Here is a 21,827-nt window from a genome sequence, read left to right as displayed (position 1 = left end):
CAGACTGAAATCTGAGGCCCGGGGTGAACTGATGATGAGGAGTCTGCAACATTAAATAAAACTGTGTGTTTGAAGCTCAAGAGAACAGTTTCTACAGAGCAGGATGAACAGATCCATTTAATAGAAGCTCGTATCTCAGGAGCAGAGTTCTCTGTGGCTCAGCTGTACTTTCCACCAGACCCACGGGCCAGCAGCTCTGAAGAGGCCAGCGCTGAAAACACCAACATGTGTATCCCAGCCACGATGAGCAAACTATCTGCAAACACACTACTAACTCCTCGGCCAAACTATTTGATATGGTGCCGCGTGTCGACAATGGCTCGTGTGCAAAATGCTACCTGAGGCCACGGCTGCCCTGCCAGACGCTCAGGCTCTGAGGAGTAAAAATAATCCCTTCTGTTAACCTGCCAGACACAAACATGGTCAGTCACATTTACAAGGCATCACCTCAGCCCTGTGAGTCCAAGACTGACTGCTGAACCGTGTAAATGTTGAAAGGACAGAGCAAGAGCTGAAGCAGGTCAAAGCACCATGCTGGATGTCCTGGTGTCTTCAGGAACCATTGGACCGTCCCATCACAGTCTGATGGACGGAGACACACTGCTGCTGCTGCTGCTGCTGCTGCTGCTCTCTTCCTCCGCTGCCCCTCCTCTTCCTCCTTTGCCTCTACACACACTGTGCAGACTCTTTGGTAAATATACAGGTCTGACAGGAGAATGTGTCCATCTGCTCTGCAGTCGCTCACTCTGTCAGCTTGGTGCTTTCAGAGCAGCACACAGGGGAGATGATTGACTGTCCGGCCATCGAAGTCCATGTGGTCGGCCTTCAGTCCTCCCAGCTCCGTCTCCTCAGGAACAACTTGAGTCAGTATTGCTGAAGCAACAGAGGACCCAACAAAGGAGCCATCACATTAGCTGGTCCTTCCAGTCCTCCACATAGAGGAAAAGCTGGTGACAGCGGAAAGTTGTACTGAATAATAGGTCAGATCTTAAAGGGAGAGTTCAACATTTTGGCAGATTGGCCTATTGCCATAATCCCCATAGTTATAGGAGGAGGTTTATTACCTTTAAAGGGACAACGAGGAGATTTGGAAAAGCGAAGCGTTTTCACACTACATTTATGAGCCTCCGTGCACTGTGAAATTCTTTGACCGGCGCAAGACGGACTCATGTTTTCATTCATCCAGAATTAAAGTCAGAGGTTGGAAGACGATCACATACCGTCGTAGTTCCGACCATAAACGGCGATTCGGCGGCGTTATTCTCATAACTCGCCGCGAAACTGAAAGTAAAGAAACGCTGGTCAGCTCGCCCAGCATTTCCACCACCACTAATAATAACAAAATAACGATAGAGACAAAACAATATATTTATCGAAAATGGAGCCATTAACAAGTGTGGGTAGCGGAGATTCATCCACATTAACGTGAGACTTTTTTATTGTCGTGGAATTTTTCATTCTGCCGATGGAGAAACTCCTCGTTGTCCCTTTAATTGTCGGTGCAAGCTGCTTTTAGATCAGCAGGGCAGAGACGTGAGTTGCTCAGTGAACACAATTTAAAGGGATAGTTCACCCAAAATTCAAATTTCACTCATTATCTACTCACCCTCATGTCAACTAAGAGCTGTGAGAATTTTCAGAGTCCTCCGTCCCTTCTCTGAGTTACGGGGGGGTCCGCGCAGCAGTATTTGTCCATATAATGGTTGTCAATGGATACCAACTTTCTTCGTCCAAAAAGACACACCAAAAAACATCCAAATACCTCCATACTGCTCGTCTGTAATGTCCCTCTTGTATTGAAGCCCCGACATGAGAAATTGTTCCGAAAAAAATTAAATAAGTCTATATTTTAAGCTTGTTTGTAGCGGAAGCTCCCAGTGTCACGGTTCACTGCTCTTCCTGTGTCACTGACCGGCGGAACAATTTCTCATGTCGGGGCTTCAATACAAGAGGGACATTACAGACGACCTTTAACTAACGGTACAGGTCCCCTGTCCCTCAAAACTCATCAAATATACAGTCCAACAACTCCAAAACGCTCTGGTGGAAAAGTTGTGACCTGCACATTAATCATGAATAATTATGTAACATTATAACACATGAAGCAAATACTCTATACTTGTGTTTTTGAAATCACTCCACCCTGCACTTGAAAACAACTCTTGTAACGTTACATGATTATTTCATAGCGTGGTGAATGTGCAGGTCACAACTTCTAAAAAAAAAAAGAGATTACGGATCACCGGGCGCGTTTGTGTCATAGTGCCGCAAAGCAGTCCATGTTTCTCGCCAGACAAGATCTGGGACACCGGGTCAGAGGCTCTGATGCTACAAGGTTGGTTTTCAGCCAAGAGACACTAGGTGGAAGGCAGAGAGCCTCCATTCTCCCTGGAACAAGTCATTTAACGTCACAATTACTCCACAGCTGTTTAATTAAGGTGCAAATCTGGCATAGTTCCTCTTTAAAGCCTGTGATCTGTCTGTGATATGAGCTAAAGATTGACTTCTTCATAGACTTGATGCTTGTGCTGAGTGAAAAAGAAAACGAGTCACATTAGTCAGGATGACATGATTGGACTAATTAAAGCCTGACTTGATAAAGACAGATTTACAAAACAAAACAAATAGAAACACGCCATCATTTGCTATGAATCCCATTCTGTTCTGTTAGTTAATGAATATTTTGTAAACACAAAACTTTTAATCTTTACAAAAAATATTTTTCCTCTTGGTGCAAATGCCATATGAATAAAACATGATTTAAATATCTCTTCAATGGACTGACTGTTGCAATTACAATAAAATTAAACAGATGGCGTCTGTTTAATCATGAGAATGTTTCTATCACAGCGAGACTGCAGTCACGGTCCAGACTTGATTAATAATTAATACTTCACTAATTGAAAACTTAAGCAGCCTAAAGAAATAATATATTTTCTATTTGAAAGCACATACGTCGACAGGTAGAGTGGTTAATGCTCCATGTTTCATGCAGGCTGGAAGTGTAACTTATGTTACATTGTGATAATTAATATTGATTATATATTTTTCTTTATCTAACTAGACACAACAGGGAAATAATGAAGGGACTGAGGGACTTTGATGAACAATACATTTGCATTCATTGCATAGACTTTGAACACTAATGTTCCTAACATGTTAATGAAACATTTGTCAGTTTTTAACCCATGGTTACATGACATAGTCTAATTTCCATACTAACTACTGAATAGACTGTTGTTTCATGACTCATCAAATCTAACCAAAGTCACAATCCTGCTCCGTTACGTACATTAAATGTCTGGACCAGGGCCGTTGCTAGGAATTCTGGGCCCCCTTAAAGAATATTAAAGTGGGTCCCTCCCCCTAACTTTTCCAGTTTTTTTTTCTTAGACTACATATGTATTATCATTTATTATTTAGCCTACTTTGTTTTGATGCTAATGCAGCATTACACTGCAAAAACTCAAGTATCTTACCAAGAATATTTGTCTTATTTCTAGTCAAAAATGTAATTTCTAGTCAAAACAAATCTCATTATACTTAAAATAAGACTCATCATATTAAAAGTAGCTTGTTTTTAGACACTTTTTACTCCTTTCAAGCATATTTTCTCTTGGAATAAGTAGAAAAAATCTGATAGTGGAAGTTTTTCTTCCTTATTACAAGCACAAAAACATGCTTTCACTGGCAGATTTTTCTACTTATTTCAAGTGAAAATTTGTTTGAAACAAGTGAAAATGATCTAAAAACAAGTAAATTTTTAGGTTATGAGTCTTATTTTAAGTGGAAAGAGATTAGCTTTGACTAGAAATGAGACATTTGGACAAGAAATAAGACAAATATTCTTGGAAAGATGTTGAGTTTTTACAGTGTACTATGAGTATTAGTCAGGGTTTTACGCAGAATAGATCAGTCATACAAAGATTAGACTACTGGAGTTTTTTATGGGCCCCACTGGGCGCTGGGCCCCTAGAATTATCATCACCTTTCTCCCCTATACAACGGCCCTGGGGCCTCATTTATCAAAGAGGGTGTAAAACTGCTACTAAATATTTGCGTACGGCGAAAAGACGAAAATGGCGTACACCCGAAATATTTACACCTTTTACAGATCAATCAAACTGTGCATACGCACAACTCTCCGCAATAAATCACACCGGACCCAAGAATGGTGCACACGTGAACACACCTCTTACTCCGCCCCCGGAACGCCTATATACAACTATATATGGTCAGCACGTGCATATTTAATTAGCCATGTGCTCTCTGTGGCACAGCAACTTTTGTGACAACAAAGTGACAACGGAGACAACGGGCGGACGGCGGGGGAAAGAAGCGGAACTTCTCCGCTTCTCCGAAAGCAGATACACGGGCAATAACTCAGTCAGAAAAATGATCTTGCATTTTAATAATCTACAATAAAAACAAAAACCTCCCAAATCTCAACAAAAGGGAGCAGAAAGAAGAAGAATCTTATGTAATCTGCCCCTTTATCCCAGAAAATCTTTTTTTTTTTTTTTTTTTTTTACCTAGATGTTAAAACAATGTAGGAAGCAGGACGATAGTTACCATTATTTTGCAGGCCTTTCCACTACACAGTTACAGCTCTACTGGACTCGGTTGAGGTCATTTTCCATTAGGCTACAGCTGAGTCCTTCACAGTTCCTCCTCAGAGCCCGTTGTCTCACTCTTTATTCTCTCCTCTCGTCAGCTCCAAACACACGTGCACCTCGTTAACTCAGGTGACAGAATAATAACAGTCTAGGCTGTAGATCAGTGTGCGCTGCTGCCGATGTGTTTTTAAACTTGGATGGTTTGATCCTTGTCGGACGTCACATAGCCTAATCAAAAAAGCAAAATCCTCAATCCGCTCTGTTTATTAATTAACATATAGTCTAGTGTTATTATAGAGCGGGTTGGATTGCCAGCATCAACGGGCCACCACTACCACTAGCCTACTTACTTCAAAAAATCCTACTGTGCTCTTCTAAATGTACTCCGCTCCTCTCTCCCTCCCACACTGCAGTTCTCTGACTCAGCAACGGTGTCGCCAATTCCTCCTGTTCCTCAAAAAAGGCGTACGCCAGGGTCAAAATGGGTGTAAATGTCCGCACTTTTCCCCGTCAGGTTTTGGCTTGATAGATCCCAAATTTGGCGGAGAAAAGTGCGTACGCACAAAACGAGGGGAAAATGGCGTAAAAAAAGGTGTATCAAAGAGCGTGTAAATGTCCTCTTAAATTTTCAGTACGACGGAAAGGCAAAATGTGCGTACGACCAAAAAATATACACTCTTTTCAGATCTATCAAACTCCGCGTACACACGGCTGCACGGTATTTCCCTTGATAGATCATCAGGTGATTCCATAAGATGGCCGACGGTGTTCTAGGCTGAGCAGAACACTGTGCCAATTTTTCCCTATTATGCCTATTTAACTTAATGTGATCTGCACTCAACAAAGCTACCTTCAATCTGGAGTCCTTTGCCCACGAAACCATCGAGGAACTGGAGTCTTATATTGACGCATGTTTCAACAACATGCCTGGGAGAAGCAAACGCAAACGCCTGGTGAAGCAGCAGGAGCTGCAGGGCGCTAGCTGCGGTGACTCCACAGATGGCTCACTCTCAATAGACTTATCAGAAATATGAGACTCCATAAGACAAATTAAGACCCAGATGGAGAAACTTGAACTGTTGACTCAGCTATCACAGGATGTCAAAGATCTACGAGCATCACTTGAGTTCAGTCAGGCTACAATTGATGTCCTAAGAAAAGACAATGCATCACTGAGGGTGGACGTAAACTGCCTCAAACAACAAGTGACCGATCTTCAGTATGACAATTTCCACCTGTCAAAAGAAGTCCAGGATATGCAATGCCGCAACATGAGGGACAATGTTATCTTTCATGGGATACCTGAAAATGGCAAGGAAACTTACATGGAAACAGAACAGTTGGTTAAGTCCTTCCTGAAAGACAGCCTCAAGCTCGAGGAACAGGAGGTGGAGGCTATTGAGAGTGAGGAGTTGTCGTCACGACTCAAAGCCCCGCCCCTCCCCCCGCGAGATCCTCCCCTTCTCCGCCATGTTGGAAGGATTCCCGGCGGCAAAAGCCTTAGCAAAACAATACAAAGCAAGTCGTTTACTCCGTAATCTAATCTTTTACAATGCCTGGAAATCACTGCTGTATCAAAAACTGCTCCAGTACATCACACAATTCCAACGGGAAACTTAGCAACAACGGGTTGCAGTTTTTTAGAATCCCCAAATGGATAAAGAATCGAGGAGAGCAGGTCTCTGATCTGACGAGGAGACGACGGATTTCTTGGTTGGCTGCAATACGAAGAAGGGACCTTACTTTCAATCGCACCCCCCAGTCGATGAGAGTCTGTAATCTACATTTTCACTCAGGTAAGTTCTCTAAAAATATCTTTATGTTGTCGTCTCTTAAACCTACGGAGCTTTTGTTGACCGTATGTTATTGCAGACCCTGAAGTGCATCAGAAGTAGCTACACAGCTATCAAACTGTTGCTTCTTCAGAAATGCTCAAACAATAATAATAACTAAAAAGTAGATGAGATTCTGCTTATGACATTATGCTACCTTGATGGTGGAATAACTGGTTGCTGTAGTGTGTTTGTCTCTGTCTATTTGTTCTCTACAAAAAGTGGTTCCCAATATTTGTCTTGTGTACCAACTGTGCCCTTTTGTCATACCGAGAGTACCCTACCCTCTCAGGCCTTTTCTTTATTTTGCATGTGTTCTGCCAGTTTAAAGTATTGATTATTGATTTTCTGGTATTCTGTTTTAAGTGAACAATCTTATGAGATGACTAAAAAGTAGTTGAGATTCTGTTTATGACATTATGCTTACTTGTTGCCAGTTTAAAGCATTGATTACATAGATTTTCTGTCTGTTCTGTTGTAGGTAAACCATCATACGAGATGTTACAGAACCACCCTGACTGGACACCATCATTGCGGTTAGGCCACAACGATATTAAAAAAACGGATGGAGCGAGATATCAGCGGCAAGCAAAACGCAGGACAGCACCGCCAGCCCAGGACCCGCAGCCGCCGCCGCCACCAGCCACCAGCCAGGACCCGCAGCAGCCGCCACCAGCCACCAGCCAGGACCCGCAGCAGCCGCCACCAGCCACCAGCCAGGACCCGCAGCAGCCGCCACCAGCCACCAGCCAGGACCCGCAGCAGCCGCCACCAGCCCAGGACCCGGACCTGGAATGTGAATTCTGTTCATCTCGACGAGATGTTATCAACAGGCTATTAGAGGAAAACAGAGCGCTGAAGCAGGAGCTGAATGAGTATCGGATGAATGAGAGCTTTCTGAGAGGTGATGATAGCACAGTGAAGTACTACACAGGGCTTCCAAAGTTTTCTTTATTTATTCTTCAGAAATGCTCAAACAATAATAATAACTAAAAAGTAGATGAGATTCTGCTTATGACATTATGCTACCTTGATGGTGGAATAACTGGTTGCTGTAGTGTGTTTGTCTCTGTCTATTTGTTCTCTACGAAAAGTGGTTCCCAATATTTGTCTTGTGTACCAACTGTGCCCTTTTGTCATACCAAGAGTACCCTACCCTCTCAGGCCTTTTCTTTATTTTGCATGTGTTCTGCCAGTTTAAAGTATTGATTATTGATTTTGTCATAAGGTATTCTGTTTTAAGTGAACAATCTTATGAGATGACTAAAAAGTAGTTGAGATTCTGTTTATGACATTATGCTTACTTGTTGCCAGTTTAAAGCATTGATTACATAGATTTTCTGTCTGTTCTGTTGTAGGTAAACCATCATACGAGATGTTACAGAACCACCCGCCACCAGCCACCAGCCAGGACCCACAGCAGCCGCCGCCGCCGCCAGCCCAGGACCCGCAGCAGCCGCCATCAGCCACCAGCCAGGACCCGCAGCAGCCGCCACCAGCCACCAGCCAGGACCCGCAGCAGCCGCCACCAGCCCAGGACCCGGACCTGGAATGTGAATTCTGTTCATCTCGACGAGATGTTATCAACAGGCTATTAGAGGAAAACAGAGCGCTGAAGCAGGAGCTGAATGAGTATCAGATGAATGAGAGCTTTCTGAGAGGTGATGATAGCACAGTGAAGTACTACACAGGGCTTCCAAAGTTTTCTTTATTCCAGACTCTTCTACTCACCCTCACTCCATATCTGCCTCAAGGTAGGATGAAGAAGCTCTCACCCTTCCAGCTTCTCCTATTGACTTTAATGCGCCTGAGACTTGACCTGCCAACACAGCACCTCAGCCATCTGTTTAGAGTGCATAGAACAACTGTTGCAGATGCCTTTCACCATACCCTTGCAGTGATGTACACGCAGCTATGTCCATTGGTGCACTGGCCAAGCAGGGAATGTTTATTGACAAGTATGCCACACCAGTTCGTCGAGTCTTTTGGGAAAAATGTGGCTGCCATTGTGGACTGCTTCGAGATCTTCATTGAGAAACCCTCAAATGTACTGGCAAGGGCACAGACTTTCTCTCAATATAAACACGCATACACCATGAAATACCTAATTGTGATCACGCCCCAGGGTGTCATTTCATTCATATCGAAAGGGTGGGGTGGGCGCACAAGCGACAAACATATAACTGAGCAAAGTGGTTTCCTGAACAAACTGTTACCAGGTGACATTGTGCTGGCAGATAGGGGCTTTAATATCAGGGAAAGTGTGGGCATGATGTGTGCTGAGGTGAAAATACCTACATTCACAAGGGGTCGTGCACAGCTGGAGGCGAAAGATGTGGAGGAGACGAGGGCCATAGCACATCTGAGAATTCATGTTGAGAGGGTGATTGGTGTTGTGCGCAACAAATTCAGATTCTTACACTCAACTGTACCTGTGCACATGCTTCTCAAATGTGAGGGTGAAAACCTAATGCCTTTAGATAAGATTGTCACTGTTTGCTGTGCCCTAACAAACATGTGCAAAAGTGTTGTTTGAGTGCAGGGGTGTCAAACCCAAATACACTGAGGGCCCGCGGGCCTTGACTTTGGAACCTGTGTTTGAGTGCCTTATTCATTTGTTTGAAATAAATTCTTGAAACAACTTGATATGGCTTAGCAATATTTATTGAGAACTATATATACATATACATATATATACATTGTTATTATTATTCATTTCTTTAGTTTTTTGTGGGGTTGTGATCTCATGGAAAAATCATAAAAGGATTTGCAATTTAAACAATTGCAATTTGGAAACAGTTAATAGTGCAAAAAAAGTGCTAAAGAAAAAAACAGTGCAAAAGAACATGTGTGCATTCAAAGTATAAATGTTTCCAGCATGTAAACATCGACAATATGAGTAATAACAATAATAAATATAAGTAAGTACAAATTGGCATTCAAAGTATACATTTTTCCAGTCCTGACTTTTTGGCAGGCTGCTTTCGCTGCCTCTTCCCACCTACTTGTTGTGGCTGTGACTGTTTTTCCAGTATGTAAACATGGACATCATAAGTAAAAAATAATAATAAAATAATACATTTATAAGTGCAAAGGGACAGAAAACAAAACAAACAAACAACATTATTCAGCACAAGAAGGGCAAAACCATGGCGTGTCAGCAGAGGGCGTGACCACTAGCCCCACACAACTGAAGTGATACCACTGGACTGGGCAGTTCTCGTTGTCACAGGCCACCATTTCACCCTCCTCTGGTCCAGCACAGAGACACCACACTTCCTTTGTCCTCTTCGCTGACTTTTTGGCAGGCTGCTTTCTCTGCCTCTTCCCACATACTTGTTGTGGCTGTGACTGTTGTAGTTCCCGTAGCACGCTGGGACCAGGCGATGATTGAGAGGTAGGTGGGATAGTGGAAATATTGCACAACAAGTTCAGGGAGAACCACCTTCACAAAGAAGTCCTGTGCCTTTTGTAGTCGTGCATTCCAAAAAGCACTATCTGGAGTTATGCGCAGAATCACAGTATCCTTCAAGGTCCACACTACAAAGTCACAGTAGGAGCTCTCTGTCACAAACATTTGAGTCTGGACTTGAGTGTAATACTGGTGATTCTTTTTAAGGTGCACATGACCATCGACTACATGTAAGCAGAAGTTGCGGTCATCTGATGAACAAGCTTGAAGGATTGTGCAGTCCCTTGTATTTTGCTGGGCATTTCACCTCCACGCAGCCTTTCCCACAACAGGTGCAGTTTACAATGGCATCTGGTGAGGCCCCTACTTGTGGGAAGGCTGGGTTGACAAAAAACCCACAGGTTTGCACTTGTTGATCAGTGTGCTGGTGTGCTGTTTGCGCTGTGTATGCTTGCCTCGCTGTTTCCTCATGTTTGATTCCCCAACTGGTGGCAGCTGTTCCTGGTCCACGAGTTGGGTAACACACCCTCTTTACAGTGGAGATTGCTGGAGAACTGAGGTCTGTTCCATAGACATTATGCATTGAAGAGGCGTGACTCTCCCAGCCCTTGCAGCAAACCAAAGGGATGATGTGTGCTGTCCCCTTGTCCGTCTCTCCATCTGCACTGCCTGTTCCTCGGACACATCTGCAACAGTCTTTATGGTCTGACAGTGCTGTTGCAGCGCCGGTAGGTCACTCCTGTTGAGGCCAGTTCCATGGACAAGAGACTGTAGGCTCCGGATGGGCAGAATAGGATCTTTAAACAGTTCACAATATTCAGGGAGCACACTCAAAATGGCAGATCCTGTGCCTGTCATACTGATTTGCCGGTAGAATATTGCCAGCTTTTCTGGTGTTGGTGTTGGTGGTAGTGTTGTTCTGGCTACACGTGTTCTCTGTGCTGGACAATTGTTGGTCTCACCATCAATTTGTCTGTCCAGAGATCTACGTGTGGCTGCCGCAGATATAAAATTTATCTGGTGACCAACCTCTGGTTGCACCTTGTTGATAGCACTTGGGAGCTTCCAGTACGCCGCTCATCTGTGACTGTGGCCTTCTCCTTCAGCCGAACACAGGCATCAACCATGAAGAGCAGGGCTCCAACGTGGGTGCACGACTCTGCTACCCCGGCCATACAGGTGCAGTGGGCTGAACATACTTGGCCTGATGGTGTTAAGATCACCCACGGAGTCAGAGGAGGCTCACAGAGCCGCCGTGAATGCAGGACCTGTTAAATGAAGTAATATATAGTTAGTATAATATAAAATAGTATAGTTAGTATAAGGGAAACAGTAAAAAGCATTTAAGGCAGAATGTCCCCATTTTTATTTCAAGTTACTGTACAGTCTACACTTAAGATTACTATCTGTCTGCAGCCTCTCTGAATGTATACACCTACTGACATACAGTACTCCAGCCTTTTTTTTCCTTTCTTTTCTTTTAGTGTATGTGCGTGCCTGTGCATATACGCCACCGCTGCAGTATGACACCCGCATTGCAACGCAAAGACATATCACGTCTTTGGCAATCTACGCTTGGTTAAATGGCTTAATCTAACCAGGACATGTCTTGCACTACTCTAGCCAACCCATAATTCCACTTTGCAGCCCCCAACAACACCCAACACAAAACACAATCCTTGTAGGCTACATTGGACAGTACGAAACAGTAGCAGTTAATTAATAACAACACACTAAAACGTAAGTGAATAAATTTACCTTTGCAAGTACAACGATGTTTTCACCACCCGGAGGCTTGTGGATGGCCAAGTCCTGCACCCATCCACAGCAGAAAGTCTCGTAACTTTCTAAGGACTTGTGACTTTTGAATTCCTGCAATGTGTAATAGCTTATTCCAAAAACAAGGTAATTAACGATGTCCATGTATGTGCATGGAGGTAGGAGATCGAGGTCTCTGTGCCATTGCGCTGCAGGGAGCTCGTATGGGTCAATGTTTTGGATTTCTGTTAGCTTCTCCAAATACCGCTGTTTAGCGCTCGGCGTGAGTTTGTCCCTGTAAGGTACTTTTTCTTTCACCTTAACTTTCTCCATGGCTTTACTTTCTCCTTGTTGTTTCTTGTAATTTGTCACTATTCCGCTGAAAGAAGAGCTAGAATTTAGCTGCGCTCTGTGATGTTCTGAGGGCGTTGCCCCTGGCAACCGATAGCGTCTCCTTCCAACATGGCCGACCGGCTCAAACCCCGCCCACACCAGACCAAATCGGCACGTGACTCCTCACTCTCAATCCACTTCTCCAGGGCGCACCGCATCGGGCAATCCAAACCTGGGATGACGAGGCCTCGTCCCGTTGTTGCCAAACTTATGGACTCAAAGATGAAGCTTGCCATCATGGGAAAAGGGAAAAGGCTGAAGAACACTCCGTTCTCAATCTCCGATCAATTCCCACCCGAGATCCTGCGCAGGCGGAGACTCCTCTACCCAGTGATGCGCGCGGCCCGAAACGCGATGAAAAGAACCCGCCTGTCCGTCGACAAGCTGTACATCGATGGGAAACTGTTCAGAAATTCCGACATCACATACTGGCTATCTGGCGGCGACGATAACCGGAGGCCAGGACAGACTGAGGTGCAGCCGCCGCTGCAAGATGCTCCGTCCACAGCTCACCTGGCTCCAGCAGGTGCCTCGCCCGAGTCGTCACCAAGTATTCCGACATCTAATCCTTCGGCGTGATGAGCCTACTTGCCTGTACTGATCTCCACTCGCAACCGTATGTATATCTCCACTTTTGACTCTGTTTTGTAACTTTCTGCCCAACTTTGATGGAGTTACCATGCTATGGCTATGCTCCATGCTGTGATAATGGTTGTGTCCGAAATCACTCACTCATTCCCTCCTCCCTACTCCCTATATAGTGAATTCAATATAGTGGACTATATAGTGGACTCACTGGTCAAATAAAAAAACACTTTCGGACACTACTCCGCCGCACAGTTAATGACGTATTACGTCGCGTAATTAAAACGTTCCGACAGCGATTGTAACAGCTGGTGCAGGTACCATGGATACAACCATGGCAACGGCCGGTGTAGAGGAGTAAAGCAATATATTAAGCGGTAATATATATATATTTAAGCATCAAAGATGTTCAATCAAACCCACATAGTTTGAAACAACATTCAAAACACACACAGCCAGTGTCACAACTAAGTATAATGTCCGCTAGCTTAATGCTAACGTTAATGTAAAACACCATAGACGGGCTAACAGAAATTAGCATCGCTATCCAGAGTCTGTGGTCAGTTTATAACACTTGTTAGGAAATTTGCTCCGACGTTTGTTGTGGGAGTCTGTGGAAGCCGTGACCGGACAACTCTGGCAGCCTGGACACATTTATTGAGGCTGCTGCACTACTGCATTTATTTGGTAGCTACACCGGTCGTTCTGGACCGGTGTGTTAACGGCGTCGATCCGTGACCGCAATGCATGATGGGATATCTTGCCCCGGTTAGTGACCATCGGATGCTCACTACATTTCGCGGTGAATTGTGGGATAGATTCAGTGCACTATATAGTGAACATTAATAATCACTAAACATTCGGACACCACTACAAAATGGCGTGGTCACTATATAGTGCACTATATAGTGAGTAGGGGGTGATTTCGGACACAGCCCCTGTGTTGCGCTTGCATGTAAACAAGGTCGCATGCTGCTGACGTCATCAGTGCGCCCTGCGCCCTTCCCCTTACAAAACAGTAGTCACGTGACTCATGCCCTGACCTGACTCCTGTCAACCTTAGGATCTCATTGCAGATCACTCTATGAGTCATCTACCCCACCCTGGTGGACATATTCATTTATTGGCATGGGACTATTGGTTTTGGTTTTGTTCTCGTCTTGTTTGCTCCTGCCTGTATTTAAGGAGGATGTTGCTCTGTGCCTTCTATGTTGTCTGTTGTCTGTCCGTCTGTATGTTGTCCGTTGTCTGTCTGTCTGTCTTTGTGTTATTTCAGTGTGCTCGCTTACCTACTGCTTCCAGCACAACTCACATGACCTCTCCAGCAGCAAGTTTTGGCCTGTCTTACTTTAAAGGACCCAGTAAATCATTTTCCAGATCCACCCTATCTGCTTACTATGGATAATGTTAAAGGTCTAAAAATTATTCATGCTAATATAAGGAGCCTTGCTCCAAAAATTGACTTACTCAAAGCCTGGGTGGCTGATCATAGACCCTCTATAATCACGCTCTCTGAAACATGGCTACACAGCAACATTCATAATGAGGAAATCCACATTGACAACTATTTATTATATAGAGCTGATAGACCTAGTAGAGCAGGTGGTGTAGCTACCTATGTTGCCTCTCACCTAGTCTCTGAGCGTCTAACACCTGAAGTTGATCCCATTCACTTTGAATGTCTTTTTATTAAGATCACTCTACATAAACATAAACAACTAATTATAGGTAACATCTATAGGCCCCCCTCTGCCCCGTCTGAATCTACTAACAATATATTAACCACCATCAACTCACTTAACTGCAAGAATGAGCTGATCATCTTAGGTGATTTTAATAACAATTGGCTGGATCGCTCATCCTCCAAGGACAGAACTCTACTTGGTAGTGCAAATCTCACGCAACTCATCAATGAGCCAACTAGAATAGTTCAGAGGTCGGCATCTCTACTTGACTGGATTCTGGTTTCCAACCCTGACAGGATCACTAAATCAGGTGTCCTATCTGACTGTTTTAGCGATCATTGTGTAATCTTCTGTGTTTGGAAGATCAGAATACCTAGGCTTCCCGCAAAATACATTAAAATGAGACAATATAGGAACCTGAATGTGGATAATTTTATTCAGGATGTACTAAATATTAATTGGGAGCGATTTGAACTTATTCCTTCTGTTGAGGATTCTTGGAACTTCCTGTATACTGAGTTTATGAATACTGTTGATTTACATGCTCCATGGAAGACAATCAGGGTCAAAGGTCATCACCTACCCTGGATCAACCCTGAGCTAATTAATCTGTTTAAAACAAGAGACAGAGCCTGGGCAAAATATAGAGTCACAAGAGACCCATTTGACTGGGAAACCTATAGATCTCTAAGGAATTTATCAAAATCCAAAACCAAGTCAGCTAAATCTAACTATTACAAGGACTGTCTCTCTCAAGATTTTCAAAATCCTAAACAATTCTGGAAACATATTAACAGTATTCTCAACAGGTCTCACAAGGGTTCCATAAATTCAATTACAATCAATAATGAAACTGTAAATGACACCCCCACCATCTCTAACTTGCTTAACAAGCATTTTTCAACTACTGGAAGCTCTTCATTTGTTGATTTTTCCTATGCCTCTTCTCACAGTCCCACAAATACCACAACTGTAAGCACCTTTTCCTTTCGCAAAATATCACCATTGGAAGTTCACCGTGTAATCTGTGAAATGAAGGAAAGTGGTGCTGGTCCTGATGGAATAGAGACTAAATTTATCAAGCTTGCTTCTTACATATTAATGTACCCTCTTGCTAATCTGTTTAACATGTCTCTATCTACATGCTCTCTCCCCCTCATCTGGAAATGTGCCAAAATAACTCCACTACACAAAGGTGATGATCCCCTAGATGTCAACAACTACAGGCCAATTTCCATCATTAGCTCAGTGGCTAAAATTCTGGAGAAACTCATATTTAACCAATTGTCACAATACATTAACGAATCCAATATTCTGTGTCAATTTCAATCTGGTTTCCGACCAAGCTTCTCCACCACTACTGCACTTCTCAAATTTACAAATGATATATTCTCTTCCCTTGACAAAGGCCAATTAACTGGCTCCATTTTTATAGACTTGACTAAGGCCTTTGACATGGTGGATCGCTACCTACTGCTTGACAAACTCTATTCCATTGGTTTATCGAGACCTGCATTATTATGGTTCAATGCTTACCTACATAATAGGCATCACTGTGTTGTACTAAATGGTACGCAGTCAAACTACTTGGTCATGGAAAAAGGTGTTCCACAAGGCTCCTCACTTGGTCCATTGCTCTTCTCAATATTCATAAATGACCTGCCAAATACTCTCTCCAGTTGCCACACCCATTTATATGCTGATGACACAGTAATCTATGCATCCCACTCTGACATATCACACATACAAAGCTCACTGCAATCTGGTTTCATTTCAGTCCAAAACTGGTTTCACAATAACAAAATGCTTTTGAATAAAACCAAATCCTGCTGTATGTTATTTGGGACCAGGCATAAACTCAATGCATGCAGTGAGCTCGCTATTAACTGTCTTGATGGATCGCAGTTAACAAATGTGGACACCTTTAAATATCTGGGTGTCTGGCTGGACAATGAACTCTCTTTTAGTGCACACATTGACTCTGTTATTAAAAAAGTGAACTGCATTATAGGTCAACTGTACAGGTCAGCAAATTGCTTCACCCTCCCAGTCAGGAAAAGAATCATCACGCAGCTAGTACTTCCAATCATAGATTATGCTGATATTGTTTATCAAAATACTTCTGATACAATCCTAAGTCCTCTGTATGTCACTTTTAACAGCCTATGCAGATTCACCCTACAATGTCCATATCGCACCCACCACTGCACCTTATATGAAACACTTGATTGGCTTCCCCCTAACGCTAGAATGCACTCCCACTGGTTACAGTTTATCTTTAAATGCATTTTTCTGAACTGCCCACCTTACCTTAAACAATACTTTGTTCCACACTCATCATCATACTTACTTAGACAGTTGCAATATCCCTCCTTTACTGTTCCCAGAACATCCAGAGTCATTGGGAGAAGAGCCTTTAAATTCAAAGCACCTTTTGACTGGAACAACCTGCCAAACTCCCTTCGCTCCATATCCTCTCTACATACCTTCAAGACTGAGTTACTTAACCACCTAAAAACACAATGCTCCTGCTTCTAGTGCGTGATATCTGCCTGGTCTTGGAGGTGTCTGATGTACATGTACAATGTATGCTTCTCCTTTCCCCGTGTGCTCTGTTGTTGTTTTGTATGTGCATTGCCTTATGTTTTTTTTTTATCTCTGTCTCCTTTCTTCTGATTGTCCTTTCGTTTTTGTCTTGGCTCTGTTTTGCTTCTGTCTGTAACAGTGTTGATTGTTGAGATGCTAAGGATCCCCCTTGAAAACGAGGTGATCCACCTCAAGGGGCTTTTCCTTTAAATAAATAAAGTTGATACATAGATCACACCGGACCTGAGAAAAGCGTGGATGAGAACACGCCTCATACCCAGCCCCCTAAACGGCCCCACGCAACCATATGTGGTCAATGCAAATCAGTTACGTGCATATTAAGTAGCCATGTGCACTCTGGAAACGTGTGGAATGACGTCAGTGGAAGACGGTGAAGACAACTGTGGTATATTGATGTGTTGATGAAAAGAAGGGATCACCGCCGACACGTCTTCACTTGTGTTCAAAAAAGAAGTTTATTAACAAGTAGAAGAACAGTGTACAAAAATGCCGAATCCTGAAGCATCCCTGGTGCCAAAGTGGGATCTTCCTCTCTAAGGCTCAAAACCATGATCTTATATACTTTCTAACTCCAAAACTCCACCTTATATCTTATCTTATATCTTATCTATATCTTATCATGACAGGCATTACGTGTTCTATAAATGTTTAACATACACAGTTCATGTCTGTCGTTTATGGACATGAGACAGGATCCAACCTATAGAGTTTACGACCTTGCATAAGATAACCTTATGCAAGGCTGTCACGGGAAAAATGTGAACAACAGGACACACATAAAAAGAAGAACATAATACATGATGTTAAAGCTAAAAGTTCAGGTGAATAATACACTACACAACAGACGGACGGAGAGCGGAGAAAGGAGCGGAATTTCTCTGAAAGCGAGATACACGGTAACACGGCAATATCAGTCAGAAACATCATCTTGCATTGAAAGGCTACAATAAAAACAAAAAACTCCCAAATCTAAATGAAACAGAACAGAAAGAAGAAGAATCATATTTATTCTGCCCCTTATTTTAGATTATGTCATAATAATTTAAAGCATGGTTTCCACTGCCAGTCAGTAGCTACTTCTTTGCACCCCTTTCCACTAACCCCCAACTTCCGTTCACTGGAATTTGTGCATAAAAAAAAACAAAAAAACATTGAAGTCCACCAGTCTGTGACTTTTCCTAAAATGATGTTGGGCAGCACCCATTTTTGTTAAATACAATAAATATTATTCACACAAAAAATATCGATCATGTTTTCTCATTTGCTTTGATTTGCGCCGACATTATTGGGCTTGCTGCTTGCTTGTGTGTGTCCAGTCTGGCTACGTAACACACGCACGTCGCAGAAATTATTTTCCAGACTGGACAGACGGGTTGTGGAAGAGGTGTAGCCTACATGCAGGGGAAAAATATCAATATGATATCAAAAGAAAACGAAATTCGTTTTATAAAGCCAGTATTTAGGAGCAAACTAGTGTAAATGCACAGGGGAAAAATCTGAGTCGCTGTGCTTTTCATGTAAAGTGCCGACGTCAACACGTGTGCGGTGGTGGTGGTGGTGGTGGGGGGGGGGTCATCATCACCACCACTTGCTACTTCAAACAGTGTCCGCGCTCCTCTCTCCCTCGCATACTGCAGTTCTCTGACTCTGCAGCGGCGTCGCCAATTCCTCTTGTTCTTCAAAAAGCGTGTAAATGCCGGTACGCCATGGTCGGACTGGTCGTAAATTTTTGCACTTACTCCCGACAAGTTTTGGTTTGATAGATCCCAAATTAGGCGGAGAAAAGTGCGTACGCACAAAACGGGGGAAAGAGCGTGTAAAAAAACGTGTATCCACAATGATAAATGAGGCCCCTGGTCTGGACCGCAGGATGCAGACACTGATAAGCACCATATTCTGTTTTTTCAGAGGTGGAAAGCAGAGTGCTGATGAGGTCCTATGGAGAGGTTTCCAGGAAGAGCAGCAGGTTGCGGACAGGAAGACGGAGCGTGTGCAGGTGAGCAGGTCGGGAGTGGAGCGTTCGCAGGAAGGCGGGAGATTCCGGAGAGTGGAGATAGAGTGGAGATGAGATGAGAAGTGTGGGGGGGGGGGCAGGTAACTGGTCTCAGGAGATCCAACGTGGAGAAAATGTGGTAAGTTCGAGAAAAGAAGAAATCTGAAGTCTAGTCACAACTGGGCCCTGACGATACACCACAAGAAAGGGTAACTGAAGGTCTGGTGAGGAGTGGATGAATGATCCAGTCTTTTATCCTGCAGCAGTGGAGGTGGCTTGATTGCATGTGCATCAGCAGGTGTGCAGACTGATCAGTGACAGACCAGGGGCCTCATTTATCATTGTGGATACACGTTTTTTTACACGCTCTTTCCCCCGTTTTGTGCGTACGCACTTTTCTCCGCCTAATTTGGGATCTATCAAACCAAAACCTGTCGGGAGAAAGTGCCGAAATTTACGACCAGTCCGACCATGGCGTACCGGCATTTACACGCTTTTTGAAGAACAAGAGGAATTGGCGACGCCGCTGCTGAGTCAGAGAACTGCAGTATGCGAGGGAGAGAGGAGCGCGGACACTGTTTGAAGTAGCAAGTGGTGGTGATCATGACCCCGCCCCCCCCCCCCCCCCCCCACCGCACACGTGTTGACGTCGGCACTTTACATGAAAAGCACAGCGACTCAGATTTTTCCCCGTAGCATTTACACTAGTTTGCTCCTAAATACTGGCTTTATAAAACGAATTTCGTTTTCTTTTGATATCATATTGATATTTTTCCCTGCATGTAGGCTACACCTCTTCCACAACCCGTCTGTCCAGTCTGGAAAATAATTTCTGCGATGTGCGTGTGTTACGTAGCCAGACTGGACACACACAAGCAAGCAGCAAGCCCAATAATGTTGGCGCAAATCAAAGCAAATGAGAAAACATGATCGATATTTTTTGTGTGAATAATATTTATTGTATTTAACAAAAATGGGTGCTGCCCAACATCATTTTAGGAAAAGTCACAGACTGGTGGACTTCAATGTTTTTTTGTTTTTTTTAAATATATAGCTATGCACAAATGAAAATCAAAGTCTTCCAGTGAACGGAAGTTGGGGGTTAGTGGAAAGGGGTGCAAAGTACTGACTGGCAGTGGAAACCCTGCTTTAAATTAATAATCTAAAATAAGGGGCAGAATAAATATGATTCTTCTTCTTTCTGTTCTGTTTCATTTAGATTTGGGAGTTTTTTGTTTTTATTGTAGCCTTTCAATGCAAGATGATGTTTCTGACTGATATTGCCGTGTTACCGTGTATCTCGCTTTCAGAGAAATTCCGCTTCTTTCTCCGCTCTCCGTCCGTCTGTTGTCTTCACCGTCTTCCACTGACGTCATTCCACAGGTTTCCAGAGTGCACATGGCTACTTAATATGCACGTAACTGATTTGCATTGACCACTTATGGTTGTGTGGGGCTGTTTAGGGGGCTGGGTATGAGGCGTGTTCTCATCCACGCTTTTCTCAGGTCCGGTGTGATCTATCAAGGGAAATACCGTGCAGCCGTGTGTACGCGGAGTTTGATAGATCTGAAAAGAGTGTATATTTTTTGGTCGTACGCACATTTTCCCCCATTTTGTGCGTACGCACTTTTCTCCGCCTAATTTGGGATCTATCAAACCAAAACTTGTCAGGAGTAAGTGCAAAAATTTACGACCAGTCCGACCATGGCGTACCGGCATTTACACGCTTTTTGAAGAACAAGAGGAATTGGCGACGCCGCTGCTGAGTCAGAGAACTGCAGTATGCGAGGGAGAGAGGAGCGCGGACACTGTTTGAAGTAGCAAGTGGTGGTGATGATGACCCCCCCCCCCACCCCCACCCCCCACCACCACCACCACCACCGCACACGTGTTGACGTCGGCACTTTACATGAAAAGCACAGCGACTCAGATTTTTCCCCGTAGCATTTACACTAGTTTGCTCCTAAATACTGGCTTTATAAAACGAATTTCGTTTTCTTTTGATATCATATTGATATTTTTCCCTTGCATGTAGGCTACAACTCTTCCACAACCAGTCTGTCCAGTCTGGAAAATCATTTCTGCGATGTGCGTGTGTTAAGTAGCCAGACTGGACACACACAAGCAAGCAGCAAGCCCAATAATGTCGGCGCAAATCAAAGCAAATGAGAAAACATGATCGATGTTTTTTGTGTGAATAATATTTATTGTATTTAACAAAAATGGGTGCTAGCTGCCCAACATCATTTTAGTAAAAGTCACAGACTGGTGGACTTCAATGTTTTTTTTTTTTTTTTTTTTTAAATATATAGCTATGCACAAATGAAAATCAAAGTCTTCCAGTGAACGGAAGTTGGGGGTTAGTGGAAAGGGGTGCAAAGTAGTACTGACTGGCAGTGGAAACCCTGCTTTAAATAATTATGACATAATCTAAAATAAGGGGCAGAATAAATATGATTCTTCTTCTTTCTGTTCTGTTTCATTTAGATTTGGGAGTTTTTTTTGTATTTATTGAAGCCTTTCAATGCAAGATGATGTTTCTGACTGATATTGCCGTGTTACCGTGTATCTCGCTTTCAGAGAAATTCCGCTTCTTCCTCCGCTCTCCGTCCGTCTGTTGTCTTCACCGTCTTCCACTGACGTCATTCCACGCGTTTCCAGAGTGCACATGGCTACTTAATATGCACGTAACTGATTTGCATTGACCACATATGGTTGCGTGGGGCCGTTTAGGGGGCTGGGTATGAGGCGTGTTCTCATCCACGCTCTTCTCAGGTCCGGTGTGATCTATCAAGGGAAATACCGTGCAGCCGTGTGTACGCGGAGTTTGATAGATCTGAAAAGAGTGTATATTTTTTGGTCGTACGCACATTTTGCCTTTCCGTCGTAATGAAAATTTAAGAGGACTTTTACACGCTCTTTGATAAATGAGGCCCTGCTTGATCT

General features: G+C 43.5%; 1 protein-coding gene across 1 annotated transcript; it reads left to right on the top strand.

Annotated features, from left to right (window-relative positions):
• Window positions 1-6,946: 6,946 nt before the first annotated feature.
• LOC146959763 (uncharacterized) lies at window positions 6,947-8,984 on the top strand. Its single transcript, XM_085772929.1, has 2 exons — window positions 6,947-7,352; window positions 7,807-8,984. Exons 1-2 carry the CDS (start codon window positions 6,947-6,949, stop codon window positions 8,982-8,984), a joined length of 1,584 nt encoding a protein of 527 aa, XP_085629055.1.
• Window positions 8,985-21,827: the final 12,843 nt, after the last annotated feature.

Source organism: Trachurus japonicus, unplaced genomic scaffold (genome assembly GCF_045865225.1).
Source record: "Trachurus japonicus isolate A0001 unplaced genomic scaffold, Traja_1.0 AP031098.1".
Classification (NCBI taxonomy): Eukaryota; Metazoa; Chordata; class Actinopteri; order Carangiformes; family Carangidae; genus Trachurus; species Trachurus japonicus.
This window is presented reverse-complemented; position numbering and strand designations above follow the sequence as displayed.